At 48.9% G+C, this 19,050-nt stretch overlaps 1 protein-coding gene across 2 annotated transcripts in view; it reads left to right on the top strand.

The window, feature by feature from the left end:
* ano10a (anoctamin 10a) overlaps positions 1-13,597 on the top strand; it is a 59,101-nt gene extending 45,504 nt beyond the window's left edge. For both annotated transcript variants that reach the window (XM_080494039.1, XM_080494040.1), the window contains 2 exons: positions 2,509-2,625; positions 11,977-13,597. In XM_080494039.1, coding sequence (XP_080350165.1) covers positions 2,509-2,625; positions 11,977-12,015 — 156 coding nt within the window. In that variant the 3' untranslated portion in view covers positions 12,016-13,597. The remainder of the gene's footprint in view (positions 1-2,508; positions 2,626-11,976) is intronic.
* The last annotated feature ends 5,453 nt before the right edge of the window (positions 13,598-19,050 follow it).

Raw genomic sequence — 19,050 nt, 5'->3', positions numbered from 1 at the left:
GCCGCTTCACAGACTTGTGCCTGCTGCGAGGGGGCGTGGCCTGATGCAAGGGGGCGTGGCCTGCGAGTTCGGCAGCTTCTTATCGGAGTATGAACAGTCCTGCCGAAAAAGCTTTTTTTTCTGCTGCTGGCTGACGTCACTGCCGAATGTTCTTCTTGTTCTTATGGGTTCAAAAGGGAGGATGCAGGAGCCTTGAGGCAGCATTCTGAGGGGCGCTCTACTGTCTGTGTCTGTGTCTGTGTCTGTGTCTGTGTCTGTGTCTGTGTCTGTGTCTGTGTGTGTGTGTCTGTGTCTGTGTCTGTGTCTGTGTCTGTGTCTGTGTCTGTGTCTGTGTCTGTGTCTGTGTCTGTGTCTGTGTGTGTGTGTCTGTGTCTGTGTCTGTGTCTGTGTCTGTGTCTGTGTCTGTGTCTGTGTCTGTGTCTGTGTCTGTGTCTGTGTCTGTGTCTGTGTCTGTGTCTGTGTCTGTGTCTGTGTCTGTGTCTGTGTCTGTGTGTGTGTGTGTGTGTGTGTGTGTGTGTGTGTGTGTGTGCGTGTGTGTGTCTGTGTGTTTGGGGTCCAGCCTGGGACCAGGAGCCTGTTTGTCGGTTCGAGTTCAGGCTGTTTACGTTTGTTTCAAGCGAAAACACAATTTTTTTGTTTTTGTTTCAGAAAAGTTTGTTTTCACACAGCAACATTTTGAAAATGACAAACACTGAGAACAATATAGTTTTTATGTTGGTCCACTAGTGGGTGCTGTTTTTAGTTTTAGGACTGAAAGCGCACACACACACACACACACACACACACACACACACACACACACACACACACACAAAACGCTGCACAATGACAGGCCTGAAAAAAGCTCCCATCACAGTCGGAGGTAACACCTGGTGATGTCGGTGCTCCAGATCCAAGTTTTCATCGCGGTTCCAGATTCTCCCTCAGTTTAGTTTGTTCATGTAGGAAGTTGCGTCCGTGTCTTTCAGGAGCTGTTTTGTTGCTCAGTAGCGTTTCTAGACGAGGTCCCTGCTGACTGGAGCCAAAGAAGCTTTGTAGCTGAAAAGGGAAAAGCACGAGGGCAGACAGCAGCTGTTGCCTCGGAGCAGCAGATAAATATCGTCTCCATCCTTCTTGTCTGTGACTCTGAACACAATGTCACACTTTGTTTGCATCTCCGGGTTGTTGAATTACTGTCATCTTCCAGTATTGTTTACATTTTAAAGACATAAGAGCCAGCTGATTGAAACTAAAAGGGAAATAATTGATTGTTGGAGCTGGGATGCGTTTTACTAGTTGAAGAAAGAAAGTTCACAAACAGAATACAGCCGGAATAAATACCACAAATAGCTTCTGTTTGAATTCTTTATCTGTCAGACCCTGGCAGGATGTCTTCATCATGGACAGACTGCATCCAATATGCAGTTTAGCTTTGAAATGGTCCGTCTATCCATTTCCTCCTCACACTGCCCTGGCCTGATCAGGAACAAGAAGCTCCTCTTGGACCCACAGATCAAATCCCTCCAGCGGGTCCTGGGTCGGTTCCAGGGCCTCTGGACGAGCACGCTTGTCCTCCAATCCTCCACCAGGAGGCGACAAACTGTCCTGATCAGATACCTGAACCACTTCCTTTGTCTCCTGAGCCCAGCAGGTACAGATGTGTAGCTGTGACAGGTGAGGGTGGAGATGTAGACTGACCAGAGAGCAAAAGGTCCAGAAAACCACCTTCATCAGCCAGCGGCTGCCTGTCTTGATTCAAACTGTTCAGACTCTTCAAACTGTTCTGACTAGTCAGACTGTTCAAACTGTTCAGGGGTTCAGACTGTTCAGGGGTTCAGACTGGTCAGACTGTTAAGACTGGTCAGACTGTTAAGACTGGTCAGACTGTTAAGGCTGTTCAAACTGTTCAGGGGTTCAGACTGTTCAGGCCGTTCAGACTGTTCAGGGGTTCAGACTGGTCAGACTGTTCAGACTGTTCAGACTGTTCAGACCTTTAAGACTGGTCAGACCTTTAAGGCTGTTAAGACTGTTCAGGGGTTCAGACTGGTCAGACTGTTCAGACTGTTCAAACTGTTCAGGCCGTTCAGACTGTTCAGGGGTTCAGACTGGTCAGACTGTTCAGACCTTTAAGACTGGTCAGACCTTTAAGGCTGTTAAGACTGTTCAGGCTGTTCAGACTGTTCAGACTGGCTCCTCTGGTGGAGGCAGGACGCTCTCATCAGTCACTAGTGCAAACATGAACTTTTGGACTTTAATGGGCTCAGAAGATCAGAGTGGGAGAGTTTCTTCTTCTTACAGACGTTTCTTTCATTGTGTTGTTGAGAAAAACCAACAGTTACTCTCCAGGTTCTCTGTGGTTTGTCCTCTTTTAGGTTCAAGGACAGAAACACTGTCTGTCTTCCTCTCTATCGTCTCACTACCGACTCTCGGTACCAAAGACCAGAACGGTCTATAAAACAGAAGTTTCAGGGTGATGCTTCTTCCAAGGATGTAAATATGATTGGTAAATCCCTTTGATTTTCATTTCAGCATGGACTGCTGGCCGTCAAGTTCATCCTCACCTTCCTCATCCCCGACGTACCCAAACACATCCAGATCAAACTGGCCCGCCAGGAGTTCGAGTCCCTGGAGGCCCTCAAGAAAAAGGTAAGAACCAACTCCTGACCAAGTTCTCACATGACTGAACACATTGATTGTTTACTCAGTTTTCTTAATAATCCGGTCAGCTTCATATCAATAGTTTGAGATGAGGTGAAATGTTGATAACTTATTTCATTTGCCAGATCAATTCATTCCAAATGTGGTATTTGCCTTTTGAATCTGGTCTCAATGTAAAGTGTAAAGAGCTCCTGCTGGCAGTGGAGCAAGACGTCATGCGGCTGAAAGACCAAAGCAAACCACTGGAGAGCACAAACAGGAGGCGTGGCCAAACCAAGGCCTGGAAACATCCTTAATGAGCAGCAATGCTCTGGTGGTCTCAGCCCACACCTCGGAAAACAAGACATCCGTCACTGTGATGTCCAGAACACCGGAGGGTGTCCACATATCAGACTTCCTCTGACTGAATACGGAACATTCACCTGTTTGTCTGTGCAGTTCTGGAATAACATTGTCTGGAAGGACAAGTCAAAGAAAGCTGGCTATAGATCCATATGAAGAAAAGAACACACTCCAGGCTCCCACTGGAACTGGTTCTCCTACATTCCACTAGTATCATCTGTTCATGTCCGTCCGAATCATTGAGGAGTCAGTGGCTTTATGCTGCAGATGGTCCAAGACAGAAACAACTGAAGAGGTTCTCAAGGGAATGGTTGAATCTACTTTGAAGTTCAAATCAATCCTCTGACCTGAATCCAGTCGAGCATCTTAAACTAGAAAGGTGCTGATGGATCACATTGTTGTGGTGTACAGAGCTAAAATATCCAAACTCTGCTGGTCCTGACTGCTGCAGCAGCAACAAGACGACAGGAAGGACGGCTCAGCCGGACAGGGATTATTACCTGCTGCCTGCTGTCAATGTGGCTCAAGGACTCTTTCCTGCTCAAGGACCAGCAGAGGGTAAAATAACAAAGATCTCCAGGATCTGTCATTTTGGGCTCCGTTTACACTTTTTCTAGTAAAAACAAAAAACCTTTCTTGGTTTTCTTTCTTCCCTTTTCCACCACAGTGGTGCTTCTCACTGAGAACTCCACCTGCCTGAGAGGCTTTGGGTGGTGTCATTTCCTTGGGGGAGTTTGGTTCTACTTGGTGACCTCAGCCAGGTATAATGGGCGGAGTCCTGAGACACCACTCTCTCACTCTTGGTTTCCATGTTGGGGTCTTCCAGATCTTCCCCACAATGCAGCAGTCACACTGTGTCCCTCATGTTTTGTCTTCAGTCACTGTGAAGTGGAGACACTTCCTCTATGTCTCCAGCTGCCCCCTTCAAAGTAAAATGGAGATGCAATGCAAATGTCCATAACAACGTGCTGCTCCGCAGCCTCTCATTTAGCATTAGGAATGACTGGACGTCTGTCCCAGACTAGAGACAACTAATGTCTGTCCCTCTGCTAACAGTATGGTGAAGCAGCCTGATGGGCTGAGAGCTTCTCTGAGTCTCAGCTTTGGCTTCTGGTTCATCCTTTCTTTCAGCTTCTCGTGTCACCGTGTCGTGGGTTTGACTCCCGCGGTGCATAATAGCAGCGCTTCAGTACACACACTGCAGATACATGACATACCTGCGCTCCACCGGGGATGCTGTGGTGAAACTGAACATCTCACTTCAAACATTAATCCCATGACGTTTCTTTGGAGGTTTCATCATGACTCTATTTGGGTATTTAGTTCAGAGCCTTTTATGTGTGTTGTGATTGCTGTTGTTCTGTGGTTCTGCAGAGACAGGTCCATGGAAGGTGAGTACCTGTTCAGCTCATTATATTAAATGATTTTGACTTCTCAACTTTTAACACAGATGGTTTTGTTGTGAATTTGTGATCTAACGCTGATTTGGAGTTGGTGTTTTTCTGATAACATTAACCGATTTCCATTGTTGTATATGCATCATTCCCCCGGTGGAGGAAACTGTCACAGTCACACGAGACACCGAGGTTTCAACTGAAAGCTCATTCAACTCGTCTAAAAGCACCTTTAAATGCTGATGAGCTGTGTCTGGCCACGTCTGTTTTCTGGCAGCGTTTTAGTAGGCAAAGGTCAAAGGTCAAGTATCACTCGCTTAGCGCTTATTTCCCCGGATGACATCATGAAGGGAAAAGGTTGTGATTGGTGGGTGATGGTTCCCTGCTACGGAGAGCTCAGTGCTTCTCCTGGACATCACTTTTCATAAAACTGCACACATATTAAAGTATTTCTCATGTTTGTGGTTCCAGACATTCCGTCACTGTTTACGTTGAACCAAACCTGAGTTCTACTTTAAAATCCGTGTTTTAAGAAATGTTTTCCCCTAAAAGCTTTTTGCAGTCAGGTGGGCCGTACAGAGGTCTCTAAACTCTCAGGTTTCCTCTCTGTCGTTCTGAAGATGTAAAACTCCTGACAGAGTTCTGGTCAGAAAGCAGCCTTGATGGATGAAGAGCTGTTCAGCTCCGCCTGAAGCTGTGAGTGACAGGAAGCACTTGTTAGTTTTGATCATGTTTAACAAGGCGGCCTCTGCCCTCACTGTTGTTCCGTTAAATATTCATGTGGTGGCGGTAACCGTGGCGCCGGCCTCGGATCGCCGCTGCAGCTCTGCAGGCCGGAGCTGATGACAGGCGTCTCACATTCCTGCAGGAGACACTCGATAAGTCTCTCCTCGTCCTGCGTCGAGTCACCTGGCGCTGCGCCAGCATCTGCTGCCAGCGCTCCAACCTCCCAGCAGCCAATCAGAGCGTGGGAAACCCAGTGACCCAGGAGCTGTTGTTGAGTCTTTAATGAGGTAAAACTGTTTGATTGTTAAAATACTGAGACGAAGCTCTGCAGCTCACGTCAGGTTAAACCTGGAATAGAAGATGAGGTCACATTTCATCTTCAGTTTAGAGACACTATGTGCTCATATGTTTCCTTCTGACTTCATCCAACCCTGTGGAACCCGCCGCAGCTTCAGGGTTATCGTGTGCTTCCAGTCTTTAAAGTTCTCCGGTTCTCCAGCTGTTCTCCTCCTCCTCCTGTCCTCCTCCTCCTCCTGTCCTCCTCCTCCTCCTGTTCTCCTCCTCCTCCTGTTCACCTCCTGTTCACCTCCTCCTCCTGTTCTCCTCCTCCTCCTGTTCACCTCCTGTTCATCACCTCCTCCTCCTCCTCCTGTTCTCCTCCTCCTCCTCCTCCTCCTCCTGTTCACCTCCTCCTCCTCCTGTTCTCCTCCTGTTCACCTCCTCCTCCTCCTGTTCACCTCCTCCTCCTGTTCTCCTCCTCCTCCTGTTCTCCTCTTCCTCCTGTTCTCCTCCTCCTCCTGTTCATCCTGTCCTCCTCCTCCTCCTGTTCTCTTCCTCTTCCTGGTCTCCTCCTCCTGTTCCTCCTGTTCCTCCTGTTCTCCTCCTCCTCCTGTTCTCCTCCTCCTCCTGTTCTCCGTCTCCTCCTGTTCCTCCTGTTCTCCTCCTCCTGTTCTCCTCCTCTTCTCCTCCTCCTCCTCCTGTTCTCCTGTTCACCTCCTCCTCCTGTCCTCCTCCTCCTCCTGTTCACCTCCTCCTCCTGTTCTCCTCCTCCTCCTGTTCTCCTCCTCCTCCTCCTGTTCTCCTCCTGTTCACCTCCTCCTCCTGTTCACCTCCTCCTCCTGTCCTCCTCCTCCTCCTGTTCACCTCCTCCTCCTGTTCTCCTTCTCCTCCTCCTGTTCTCCTCTTCCTCCTCCTCCTCCTGTTCTCCTCCTCCTCTTGTTCTCCTCCTCCTGTTCTCCTCCTCCTGTTCTCCTCCTCCTCCTGTTCTCCTCCTCCTCCTCCTCCTCCTCCTCCTCCTCCTGGTCTCCTCCTCCTCCTCCTCCTGGTCTCCTCCTCCTCCTCCTCCTGGTCTCCTCCTCCTGTTCTCCTCCTCCTCCTCCTCCTCCTCCTGTTCTCCTCCTCCTGTTCACCTCCTCCTCCTGTTCCTCCTGTTCTCCTCCTCATCCTGTTCCTCCTGTTCTCCTCCTGTTCTCCTCCTACTGTTCCTCCTGTTCTCCTCCTCCTCCTGTTCTCCTCCTCCTGTTCCTCCTGTTCTCCTCCTCCTCCTGTTCACCTCCTCCTCCTGTTCCTCCTGTTCTCCTCCTCCTCCTGTTCACCTCCTCCTCCTGTTCCTCCTGTTCACCTCCTCCTCCTCCTGTTCACCTCCTCCTCCTGTTCCTCCTGTTCACCTCCTCCTCCTGTTCTCCTCCTCCTCCTGTTCTCCTCCTCCTCCTGTTCTCCTCCTCCTGTTCCTCCTGTTCACCTCCTCCTCCTGTTCCTCCTGTTCTCCTCCTCATCCTGTTCCTCCTGTTCTCCTCCTGTTCTCCTCCTACTGTTCCTCCTGTTCACCTCTTCCTCCTGTTCCTCCTGTTCTCCTCCTCCTCCTGTTCAACTCCTCCTCCTGTTCTCCTCCTCCTCCTGTTCCTCCTGTTCACCTGCTCCTCCTGTTCTCCTCCTCCTCCTGTTCTCCTCCTCCTGTTCCTCCTGTTCACCTCCTCCTCCTGTTCCTCCTGTTCTCCTCCCCCTCCTGTTCACCTCCTCCTCCTGTTCTCCTTCTCCTCCTGTTCACCTCCTCCTCCTGTTCTCCTCCTCCTCCTGTTCTCCTCCTCTTCCTGGTCTCCTCCTACTGTTCCTCGTGTTCTCCTCCTCATGTTCTCCTTCTCCTGTTCTCCTCCTCCTCCTGTTCCTCCTGTTCTCCTCCTCCTCCTGTTCTCCTCCTCCTCCTGTTCTCCTCCTCCTCCTGTCCTCCTCCTCCTCCTCCTCCTCCTGTTCTCCTCCTCCTCATCCTGTTCTCCTCCTCCTCCTCCTCCTGTTCTCCTCCTCCTGTTCTCCTCCTCCTGTTCCTCCTGTTCTCCTCCTCCTCCTGTTCTCCTCCTCCTGTTCTCCTCCTCCTCCTGTTCTCCTCCTCCTCCTCCTCCTCTTGTTCTCCTCCTCCTGTTCTCCTCCTCCTGTTCTCCTCCTCCTCCTGTTCTCCTCCTCCTGTTCTCCTCCTCCTGTTCTCCTCCTCCTCCTCCTGTTCTCCTCCTCCTCCTGTTCTCCTCCTCCTCCTCCTCCTCTTGTTCTCCTCCTCCTGTTCTCCTCCTCCTGTTCCTCCTGTTCTCCTCCTCCTCCTCCTGTTCTCCTCCTCCTGTTCCTCCTGTTCTCCTCCTCCTCCTCCTCCTCCTCCTCCTCCTGTTCTCCTCCTCCTGTTCCTCCTGTTCTCCTCCTCCTGTTCTCCTCCTCCTCCTGTTCTCCTCCTCCTCCTCCTCCTCCTCCTGTTCTCCTCCTCCTCCTGTTCTCCTCCTCCTCCTCCTCCTCCTCCTCCTGTTCTCCTCCTCCTCCTGTTCTCCTCCTCCTGTTCTCCTCCTCCTGTTCTCCTTCTCCTGTTCTCCTCCTCCTCCTGTTCCTCCTGTTCTCCTCCTCCTCCTGTTCTCCTCCTCCTCCTGTTCTCCTCCTCCTCCTGTCCTCCTCCTCCTCCTCCTCCTCCTGTTCTCCTCCTCCTCATCCTGTTCTCCTCCTCCTCCTCCTCCTGTTCTCCTCCTCCTGTTCTCCTCCTCCTGTTCTCCTCCTCCTCCTCCTCCTCCTCCTGTTCTCCTCCTCCTGTTCCTCCTGTTCTCCTCCTCCTCCTGTTCTCCTCCTCCTGTTCTCCTCCTCCTCCTGTTCTCCTCCTCCTCCTCCTCCTCTTGTTCTCCTCCTCCTGTTCTCCTCCTCCTGTTCTCCTCCTCCTCCTGTTCTCCTCCTCCTGTTCTCCTCCTCCTGTTCTCCTCCTCCTCCTCCTGTTCTCCTCCTCCTGTTCCTCCTGTTCTCCTCCTCCTCCTCCTGTTCTCCTCCTCCTCCTCCTGTTCCTCCTGTTCTCCTCCTCCTCCTCCTCCTCCTCCTCCTCCTGTTCTCCTCCTCCTGTTCCTCCTGTTCTCCTCCTCCTGTTCTCCTCCTCCTCCTGTTCTCCTCCTCCTCCTCCTCCTCCTCCTCCTGTTCTCCTCCTCCTCCTGTTCTCCTCCTCCTCCTCCTCCTCCTCCTGTTCTCCTCCTCCTCCTGTTCTCCTCCTCCTGTTCTCCTCCTCCTGTTCTCCTCCTCCTCCTGTTCTCCTCCTCCTCTTGTTCTCCTCCTCCTGTTCTCCTCCTCCTGTTCCTCCTGTTCTCCTCCTCCTCTTGTTCTCCTCCTACTGTTCTCCTCCTCCTCCTCCTCCTCCTCCTGTTCTCCTCCTCCTCCTCCTGTTCTCCTCCTCCTCCTCCTCCTCCTCCTGTTCTCCTCCTCCTCCTCCTGTTCTCCTCCTCCTCCTCCTCCTCCTGTTCTCCTCCTCCTCCTCCTGTTCTCCTCCTCCTCCTCCTCCTCCTCCTCCTCCTCCTCCTCCTGTTCTCCTCCTCCTCCTGGTCTGGTCGGTCCAGAAACCTTCAGTATTCTAAGTTTCTAGCTCCTCCTTGATTTTCCTCATTTGAATATTGGATCATAGGAGCTGCATTCAGAATCTGCTGTGTCTGTGTGAGCTGGACTGGCTCCGCCCACACATGCCCATCTTGGGAAGAGGAGGAAGTACTTCCTCTCGTGGTGCCATGTGCCAGAGCAGAGCTGCCTAATTGTGGGAGGAGTCAACGGGAGGGTCTACCTTGATTGGGATTGGCTAAACCCCCGATGACACTATATAGGGTTTGATTTCTGATTGGCTGTTGGAGCAACACACTTTTTAAAACCTGGAACAAGCCAGGGACAGAGAGGACAGACTGTCTTCACTTCTGGGACGTCAGTCCAGGTATGGGGACGAGTAGTACTGCTGGAGAACCTTCAGGAAGTAGATTTAGCAGAATATTATTCTTATATTTCTGTAAATGAAGCTGTTCCAGGATATTTAATGGAATGTCAGGATACTCATATGTGCATAGGAACTGTCCAACATGTCAACCAGCGCTGATCCAAAACCAGAACAACTGAAGTAACATTTCTATCTTCAGACTGTCGCTCTGTGGATAGAGGACGGTCCTTAACTAGGTTATACTGTCAGATCACACACACACACACACACACACACACACACACACACATCCCTCTGTGTTCAGAACACTGCGTGTGCGTGTGTGTGTGTGTGTGTGTGTGTGTGTGTGTGTGTGTGTGTGTGTGTGTGTGTGTGTGTGTGTGTGTGTGTGTGTGTGTGTGTGTACGACGGTTACCATTAGCTGGGACATGCTCTACCTGCTGATCACCTGACCCGACCAACCAGTTGGGTTCCAGCTGGTCTCCTGATGGTTCTGCTCCACTGAGTTGGAGCCGCCACACACTCCAGCACATGTTGACGGGTTTGTGTCATTTCTACAGATTAAAGTCAGAATTGTACAAAACTCACCTTGGAAAATACTTTAGTCCCCAAATCACAAAGTCCTGGAAGGTTCCACAGTGGAACAAACACAACTGGTACTGTGAAGAGGCGGCAGGAAGCAGAACGGGCTTCAAAATATTCTGACTCATTAATTCATCAACTAAAAGTTCCTGGTTTTAGAGGCTTTTATTTCTATAGCTGGAAGTACAACCGTCATTTATAGATGCTTTTACTGTGAAAAATCAACAAGTCCACTTGAGCAAGTAGAGGAAACCTCTCTAACAGGAAGAAACCTGCAGAACCAGACTCAGAGGAGGAAGAACCTGCAGAACCAGGACTCAGAGGAGGAGAGCCTTCAGAACCAGACTCAGAGGAGGAGAGCCTTCAGAACCAGGCTCAGAGGAGAAGAAACCTGCAGAACCAGACTCAGAGGAGGGAAGAACCTGCAGAACCAGACTCAGAGGAGGAAGAACCTGCAGAACCAGACTCAGAGGAGGAAGAACCTGCAGAACCAGACTCAGAGGAGGAGAGCCTTCAGAACCAGGCTCAGAGGAGAAGAAAACCTGCAGAACCAGACTCAGAGGAGGAGGAACCTTCAGAACCAGACTCAGAGGAGGAGGAACCTTCAGAACCAGGCTCAGAGGAGAAGAAACCTGCAGAACCAGACTCAGAGGAGGAGGAACCTTCAGAACCAGACTCAGAGGAGGAGGAACCTGCAGGACCAGACTCAGAGGAGGAAGAACCTGCAGAACCAGACTCAGAGGAGGAGAGCCTTCAGAACCAGACTCAGAGGAGGAGGAACCTTCAGAATCAGACTCAGAGGAGGAGGAACCTGCAGAACCAGACTCAGAGGAGAGGAACCTTCAGAACCAGGCTCAGAGGAGAAGAAACCTGCAGAACCAGACTCAGAGGAGGAGGAACCTGCAGAACCAGACTCAGAGGAGGAGGAACCTACAGAACCAGAGGAGGAGGAACCTACAGAACCAGACTCAGAGGAGGAGAGCCTCAGAACCAGACTCAGAGGAGGAGGAACCTGCAGAACCAGACTCAGAGGAGGAGGAACCTGCAGAACCAGACTCAGAGGAGGGAAGAGGAATGTCTTCAGAATCCTGCAATTTATTCCAGAGCCTCCAGGAAGGATGGAGATACAGGACTGCATGGTTACGTTATGGTGAGTCTCTGTTCCTCCCTGGATCCTCGTGGAAACGTCCAGCTGTAAGGAGATCAGCTGTAAGGAGATCAGCTGTGAGGAGATCCGCTGTGAGGAGATCAGCTGTAAGGAGATCAGCTCTACGGAGATCAGCTGTAAGGAGGATCAGCTGCAAGGAGATCCGCTGTGAGGAGATCCGCTGCTGAGGAGATCACCTGTGAGGAGATCACCTGTGAGGAGATCACCTGTGAGGAGATCAGCTGTGAGGAGATCAGCTGTGAGGAGATCAGCTCCGCCCTCCAGGAATCATGTTCAGAGCAGGGGACGTTTATAAACCTGCTATCTCAGTGTTTTCAGAGTTTCTGCCGTTTCCATGTAAACAGACATGGTCTTCAAGATGTTGCCATGGAAACACCAAACTTCTCTGAAACCAAAACAAAAGAGCAGGTTGAGGTGAAGACGGTCTGAGGTGAAGACGGTCTGAGGTGAAGACCAGGTTGAGGTCAAGACGGTCTGAGGTGAAGAGGGTCTGAGGTGAGACGGTCTGAGGCGAAGACGGTCTGAGGTGAAGACGGTCTGAGGTGAAGACGGTCTGAGGTGAAGACGGTCTGAGGCGAGACGGTCTGAGGCGGAAGACGGTCTGAGGCGAAGACGGTCTGAGGCGAAGACGGTCTGAGGTGAAGACGGTCTGAGGTGAAGAGGGTCTGAGGTGAAGAGGGTCTGAGGTGAAGACCAGGTTGAGGGCGAAGACGTTCTGAGGTGAAGACGGTCTGAGGTGAGAGGGTCTGAGGTGAAGAGGGTCTGAGGTGAAGACGGTCTGAGGTGAAGACGGTCTGAGGCGAAGACGGTCTGAGGCTCAGGACGTCTCTGCTCCTTTGTTCAATACTTGATTGGTCCAAACCAAAACTCCAGTCGTCAGGAAATCTGGAGTTTTGCTCCTCAACTTTTTCTTTGTGTTTCAGAAAATGTTGGAGGCCGCGGAGCTTCGTCAGGAGCAGTGAGGAAGAGGAGGCCTCACTGACCACCGACACTGACCACCGACACTGACAGCATGAAGACGCACTCCTGGTCTCTGGAGATTCTGAAACGATGGATTCAGAAGACGTTGATCCTCGTCTGCACCCAGAGTGTCCTGGTGGCTTCTCAACGAACTGCACTGTGGGGGTGGAGGGCGAGGGTGGAGGGTGGAGGGTGGAGGTGGAGGGTGGAGGGTGGAGGGGCTCACAGGGTGATACTGTAAACATGAAGTACTGTAGAAATGATTTTATATCTCAGACTGTTGAACATTTTCTTTTCTGCTTCGCTTTCTGCTCTTTAACCACGGAGTCACTTCTTCTGCTGGGGCGATGCAATTCTTAGAGTATTTGTTAGGAGGAGGAGGAGGAGGAAGAGGAGCAGGAGGAGGAGGAGGAGGAGGACAGGAGGAGGAGGAGGAGGAGGAGGAGGAGGAGGACAGGAGGAGGAGGAGGAGGAGGACAGGAGGAGGAGGAGGACAGGAGGAGGAGGAGGAGGAGGACAGGAGGAGGAGGAGGAGGAGGACAGGAGGAGGAGGAGGAGGAGGACAGGAGGAGGAAGAGGAGCAGGAGGAGGAGGAGGACAGGAGGAGGAGGAGGAGGAGGACAGGAGGAGGAGGACGGACAATCGTTAACCTGTTGGCTCCGCCCCCAGCGGGACAGACAATCATCTGGAAACGACTTCAGCTCCGTCACTCGTTTACAAAAGCGCCGACTCGGCTGCTGATTCCTGAATCATGTCAATTCTTTTGTTTTGCTTCAGTTTGAACAGGATTTCCTGCTGACGCCTCGTGAACCCGACCCGAGGAGCCCGGCCGTGTTTTAGACGTGTCCTGGTCATTTCACCTTCAATTCTCACGTCATCAAAGAGTTTTGCTTCTTTGGTTTTCTTACTTTGATGAATCAGATTCTATTTTCAGATTCTGTCATAACGTTAAAAGTTTCCTTCCCGTTTATTCACCAGTAAGAAGAATTAAAATCTTTATTTCTAATAAGTCAACTTATCCTGGCAAATTACATGTTATGATACAACAAAGTTTTACAGTGAAACTCGATTCTTCTGCTTTATAACATGAAAAGATTCTGCGGCGTTGTTATAACAGTATTACCTTGTGACGTCATGAAATGTTATAACATGTTATAACATGTTATAACATGAACATAATGATGATGTTTTATGATTTAACGTCTCGTCACCATATTGAATTGTGACGTAACCGGTTACAACATGAAGAGTTTCACTTTTACACTCCGTGTATAGATTAACGAGATTACAATCCAGAAACGTTCCAACACCACAAGCGTGTGGGATTTCTATGTTCATGATATGATGGGAGACGTTCCACAGTAATGATGTTCCACCAGGTTTTCTGATGTTCTGCATCCTGTCACGTAAACCTTTAGTTTGAAGTCTCGGTGACTCCACCCTCACATATTTATTCATGCTGCGGCGTCTGCACTCCTCCGTCACCCTGGTGCCTTCCAATGTAATCTGAGTATTTGTTTCTCTGAGCTGCTCTGTATGAGAACAAGTCGCTGAAATAAAGTTCAGTTCCACCAACTGAAAGGTGAAGTGGTGAAGCTCTTTACTCCATCAGGATGGTAACACCTATTGTACCTCCTGTAGAACATCCAGCTCCTGATTCTCCACCGTGATCAATTCATTTCATTACTGAAGTCCAAAGTGCAAAATCCTGAAAGAAATGAGCAGAAACACTGGAAAGTAAACAGACATGAGGGGCGAGAGAAAGAGAACGAGGACTGTGATCTGGAACCAAGAGAACGTGCTCCTATTCAGAACCCATAAGGAAGGTTCTCCATCATGGAAAACCTCTGGACCTCCTTTGACGGGACAAAGTACTAAGAACAGAGCGCCAAATCTGTCCCCCGAGTGATGGTGGTGTCAGTCTGAGCACCGTCACCCAGATCACATTGACCCATTAAGAACCTTCCTGCAGGTGGAGAGCCCACAGGAAGGTGGAGAGCCCACAGGAAGGTGGAGAGCCCACAGGAAGGTGGAGAGCCCACAGGAAGGTGGAGAGCCCACAGGAAGGTGGCGCCCGGCGTGGGACATGAACCCTCTACCTTGAGACTGAGAGTCTCATGCTCTACCTACTGAGCTGGACGGGGGCAGTTATTATCATTATTATTATTATTATTATTATAATTATTACTCTTGTTGTTGTTGTTGTTGTTGTTGTTGTATTAAAGTTCAGCTTGAGCAGCTCCTCCCAGCAGCTACAATTTAGTGAGTGAAACAACTTCTGATCTACGATTCTGATGAAAACCTGGAGGAAGAAAATGCCAAGAAGATAAGACGACCCTGGATTTCCTCTTATCAAGGTAACTTCATGATATATCTGTTACCTGGATTAACATACCAGGATATCTCTCTGTTACCTGGATTAACATACCGGGATATCTCTGTTACCTAGATTAACATACCAGGATATCTCTGTTACCTGGATTAACATACCATGATATCTTTGTTACCTAGATTAACATACCAAGATATCTCTGTTACCTGGATTAACATACCATGATATCTGTGTTACCTGGATTAACTAACCCAGACATTCTGGATCCTCATCAGCATTAACAGGACGCAGGTCATCACCTCACTAGTTCAACCAGAGTTTCCCTCCAGGATCAGAGCGTTCACATGAAAGGGGCGGAGCTTGCAGCATGTGACCAATCACAGAGGGAGAAACCCTGCAGAGCAGCTGCCTCTACCATAGAGGAGCAGTTAATCTCTGAGATTATAAAGAATTCCAACCCATCCAGCAGCTCAAAGCAACACTGCTGCTGCAGCCAGAACCAGAACCTTCCTGACTTGTTAATGCTGACTTGGTGAGATTAGAGCAGATTAATTCATGGGACAATAGAACCGGAGTCACTTTCACTTTATTCCAGCAGAACGGTTCCAGGCAGAGCTTCCTCACTGCTCTGCTTTTACTTTACATTTTACCTCCACTGGTTCTGAGGCGGAGGTTCTGAGGCGGAGGTTCTGAGGAGGAGGTTCTGAGGAGGAGGTTCTCTTGTGTTTCCTGTTGGAATATTAATTCATCACCGTGACGACAGGAGAAGTTCTGCTTCCATTAATTCATGGTTCTGCAGTTCTGTCAGCGTCAGCATTATTATTAAGCTCATTATTCCAGATCAACCCTCGTGGAGCCAAACAGACCTGGAACAAGTCAAGAACCAGAACCAGAACCTCCTTCAAAGCTCAGAGACCAGGATTTATTGGGTTCTGTCTAAAAGATTGTTCTAGATACGTTCTCCTCTCCGCTCCGCTGCAGCTCAGCGCTGAACCTGCCCACTAATCACCATCATTTAAGAATGGGCGGGGCATTACCCAAGAGATCTGATTGGTCAAGAGGCGGAGCTTTACACTCACTGTGATCTTATCCAGAACATATCCTGCTCCGGAGCAGGTTAGACATTCAGAGTCAGTTACCATGGTGATATATCCTGGGAGAAGTGAACCAGTGTCGTAGTACAGAAAAACAGAGTAAATCCTGAAGTTACCTCCATAAGAGAAAACCAGTGTTATTCCTGAAGTTACCAAGATAAGAGAAAACCAGAGTTAATCCTGAAGTTACTTCTATAAGAGAAAACCAGAGTTAATCCTGAAGTTACCTCCATAAGAGAAAACCAGTGTTATTCCTGAAGTTACTTCTATAAGAGAAAACCAGAGTTAATCCTGAAGTTACCAAGATAAGAGTAAACCAGAGTTAATCCTGAAGTTACCTCCATAAGAGAAAACCAGTGTTATTCCTGAAGTTACCAAGATAAGAGAAAACCAGAGTTAATCCTGAAGTTACTTCTATAAGAGAAAACCAGAGTTAATCCTGAAGTTACCTGGATAAGATGAAACTCCAGCGTCGTAGTACTTCCCCTGGTGTGATAGTTTTGTACACTTTGACGATGTCATGGCTGTTGTCTGAACAGGCCGTAGTATCGTCTCATCCTGTTCCGACATGAGAAACTAGTAGAACTTTTATTAGTATAATAAAGTATTTTCTCTTAATCTCTAAACTTTAACCAAAGTCTGATGTCGGTTCACAAAAGGACAAATCCTACAAACAGCTAAAGGTCGTGAAGATTCAGCTGAATCTTTGATGATATTTGAATATCAAAAAGTATTGGGTATCGGCGATACTGGCCCTGTACTTACTTGGTATCAGATGGATACTGATCCTGCAAGTATTGCACAGCAGCAGTTTCCAGAATGAGACAAAGAAAAAGACGGACTCGGAGGAGACGTGTGAGACACAAGTCCACGTTTTATTTTGGGATATTACCATAGCAATATGTAACGTCTGACAACAGGTATCAAGTACAGAGTAATACACTGAATATTTCTGTCAGTTCTTCTTGTTTTGGTCCGGTGACGCTGACCGCCGGCGTCTCCAAACACTGAGGACATGCACGTCATTCACCTGGACACAGCGGCTTCAGACCAGACCGGCAGGACGCCGTCTCTCTTTTAGCTGCGACACCCAAACAGTTGTACTACAGGTACTACAGTAGTATTCGTAAGGCTAGATGGACTGTACAGGTAAAGAGCACCATATTTACAGTCTGTATGTACAGAAAAACAAACCAACAGAAAAAATAGATTCAAACCATCCTGGTGTTTGTTTGGTTGTTTTGGATTTAAAAAAAGGAACTAATGAAAAGTTTCAGTCCGAACGGCTGCTTTAGCTTATTTAATCTCTTTCAAACTCTTTTCTCTTTTCCTACGGAAGCGAAGCCGTGAGCAGAAAACGGGTCGTTATCCTGTTGCACTCCACTGGGGGCGCCAGAGAGCTCTGAAGGTACAGAATACAAAGCCTGCAGGGGGGCGGGGGGCGTCTTGTCCAATCAGGAGCTTCAAAAGGTTTTCAAGAAGAATTCAGGTTGTTAGATTAGGATTTACTAAGTATGATGAGAATAAAAGTGAAACAGTTCAACGCTTTCATTTAATCTGTTGATGCTCTAATCTGACGAGTCGTTGATATCTGACTTCATTACGGAATAAAAGTTCAGGTTAAAGTTAAATGATCATAAAATGATGTTTGACGTGTTCAGAGGTCAGATTACACGTAATCCTGCTGTGGCTTTTACATTTCATGAAGATTAAGGCAAAAAGAAAACAACACTTTGTGATTAATAACATGCTAATCGTTAGCATAGCCATGCTCACGATACCAGAATATCTCAAGGTTAAAAACCTTTAAACTACCTGGAGTCGGGATTAAACAGATTTCAGATAGTTTGTTGGAGCTGCTGAACATCTCCTCACTTTCACTTTAGTAGAATTAGATTTCTTCCTGCTCACAGCAAATCTAGAAAAATGCTCAAACTGGTTTTTCTTCTTCCTTGAAATTAGAGCCTTTGTCCTGCTTGAAGCTCTGCAGCGCCCCCCAGAGGAGCTCCATTGTTCTCAATAGAACGACCTGAACGACCTGAACGACCTGGTTCTGGGACTGGGAATCGTTTAGCGTCGTCTCATAAGAACTGGGAAGTAAAGCAGACGTCCTCCTTTGGGACCTTCAGGAGACTCTGACCCGCATCCAGCTCACGTCTCGCTCTGTCTCCTCCTGTCTCACTCTGTCTCGCTCTGTCTCCTCCTGTCTCCTCCTGTCTCGCTCTGTCTCCTCCTGTCTCGCTCTGTCTCGTTTGTCCTTCGATCTTTTTAAAGCCTTTTTCAGGTGCAGGTGAGAAACCTGAAGCTCCTGCAACCAAAACTCCTGGAAATGATCCCAAACAGCTGAAAATGTACAAGTTTTCAAAAATAAACTTTTCATCAGACCGTATGTACAAACTGGAGCGGGGGGGGGGTCAGACTGGACTGCTCTGCAGACGGTCCACATTCAGAGTCCAGACCACCAAGTGACCAGATCACCAGGCGACCAGATCACCAAGTGACATGACCCCCAGAGTCCAGACCACCAGGTGACCAGACCCCCCAGAGTCCAGACCGCCAGGTGACCAGACCCCCCAGAGTCCAGACCACCAGGTGACCAGACCGCCAGGTGACCAGACCCCCCAGAGTCCAGACCGCCAGGTGACCAGACCCCCCAGAGTCCAGACCGCCAGGTGACCAGACCCCCCAGAGCCCAGACCACTGACTTCCTGGGTTCCAGGAAAGAGTAAATCTTTGAGGAACAGTTTAATTAGATTTTAGTTTTTTTGCTGGAGCAGAATTTTACCGGTTTTCTAGATAAAAGCTGATCAATAATAAAAAGCATGTTAACCTGTGAGGAAGTGGATTTCCCCTGTTCCTACCTGGACCAAGGCAGAGCTGTGGAAGATCCACAAAGGAGTGTAGAAACATTGTTCACTCAGCAGACCCCGCTGGGTATTTCAGCTCCTTTACAGTGATGGAACACGAGTTATTTATTGTATAACCACATATTGAAGTTTAAATCTGAACTTTTAGAATCGTTGAATTGAAGCAGAAAAGATAACGATCTTCCTCGCCTCGGATTTCTAATATGTTGCAAAGATTTTCAGGTTTTCAGGAAGATCAATACAAACACTTTGACCTGTGACAAACCTTTCAGCTCCAGACTGGTAATACCACTTTGTACCACCAGGTGGTGCAGTGAGTCCTACAACTGCTACCATAATTGACTTGACAGACGATCAAAGGCTTTGAATTACGTCAACATGATTATAACTTCAGCCTCATTCATCAACAAGGAGGTACAGATTGCTGGACTGTGCCTCCAACAGCCTCCGGGGGGCGATCAGAGCTTCAGCTACGTTTCAGGGGAGCGGTGATGTCATCAGTCAAAGGGTCAAAGTCGAGCTGCTCGATGCCACATAGAACAGTTTGTTTGGTATCATGAGAACGATACAATTCACCATCAGTTTCACTGTGGTACAGAACCAGAACCGGGCCAAAGCGTCACACCTGAGGACGCTGACTCAACACTGCCACCTGAGGCCAATTAGTGGTATTACAAATTGGGACTATATATTAAATGAATAATAACTTCTGCTGATTTAGACCACCTCACAGCCCCGAGAATA

The sequence above is a fragment of the Lipophrys pholis genome (genome assembly GCF_963383615.2).
Source record: "Lipophrys pholis genome assembly, contig: SCAFFOLD_79, whole genome shotgun sequence".
NCBI classification, from domain to species: Eukaryota; Metazoa; Chordata; class Actinopteri; order Blenniiformes; family Blenniidae; genus Lipophrys; species Lipophrys pholis.
The sequence above is the reverse complement of the archived record's forward strand: the minus strand, read 5'-3'. Positions and strand labels throughout refer to the sequence as shown.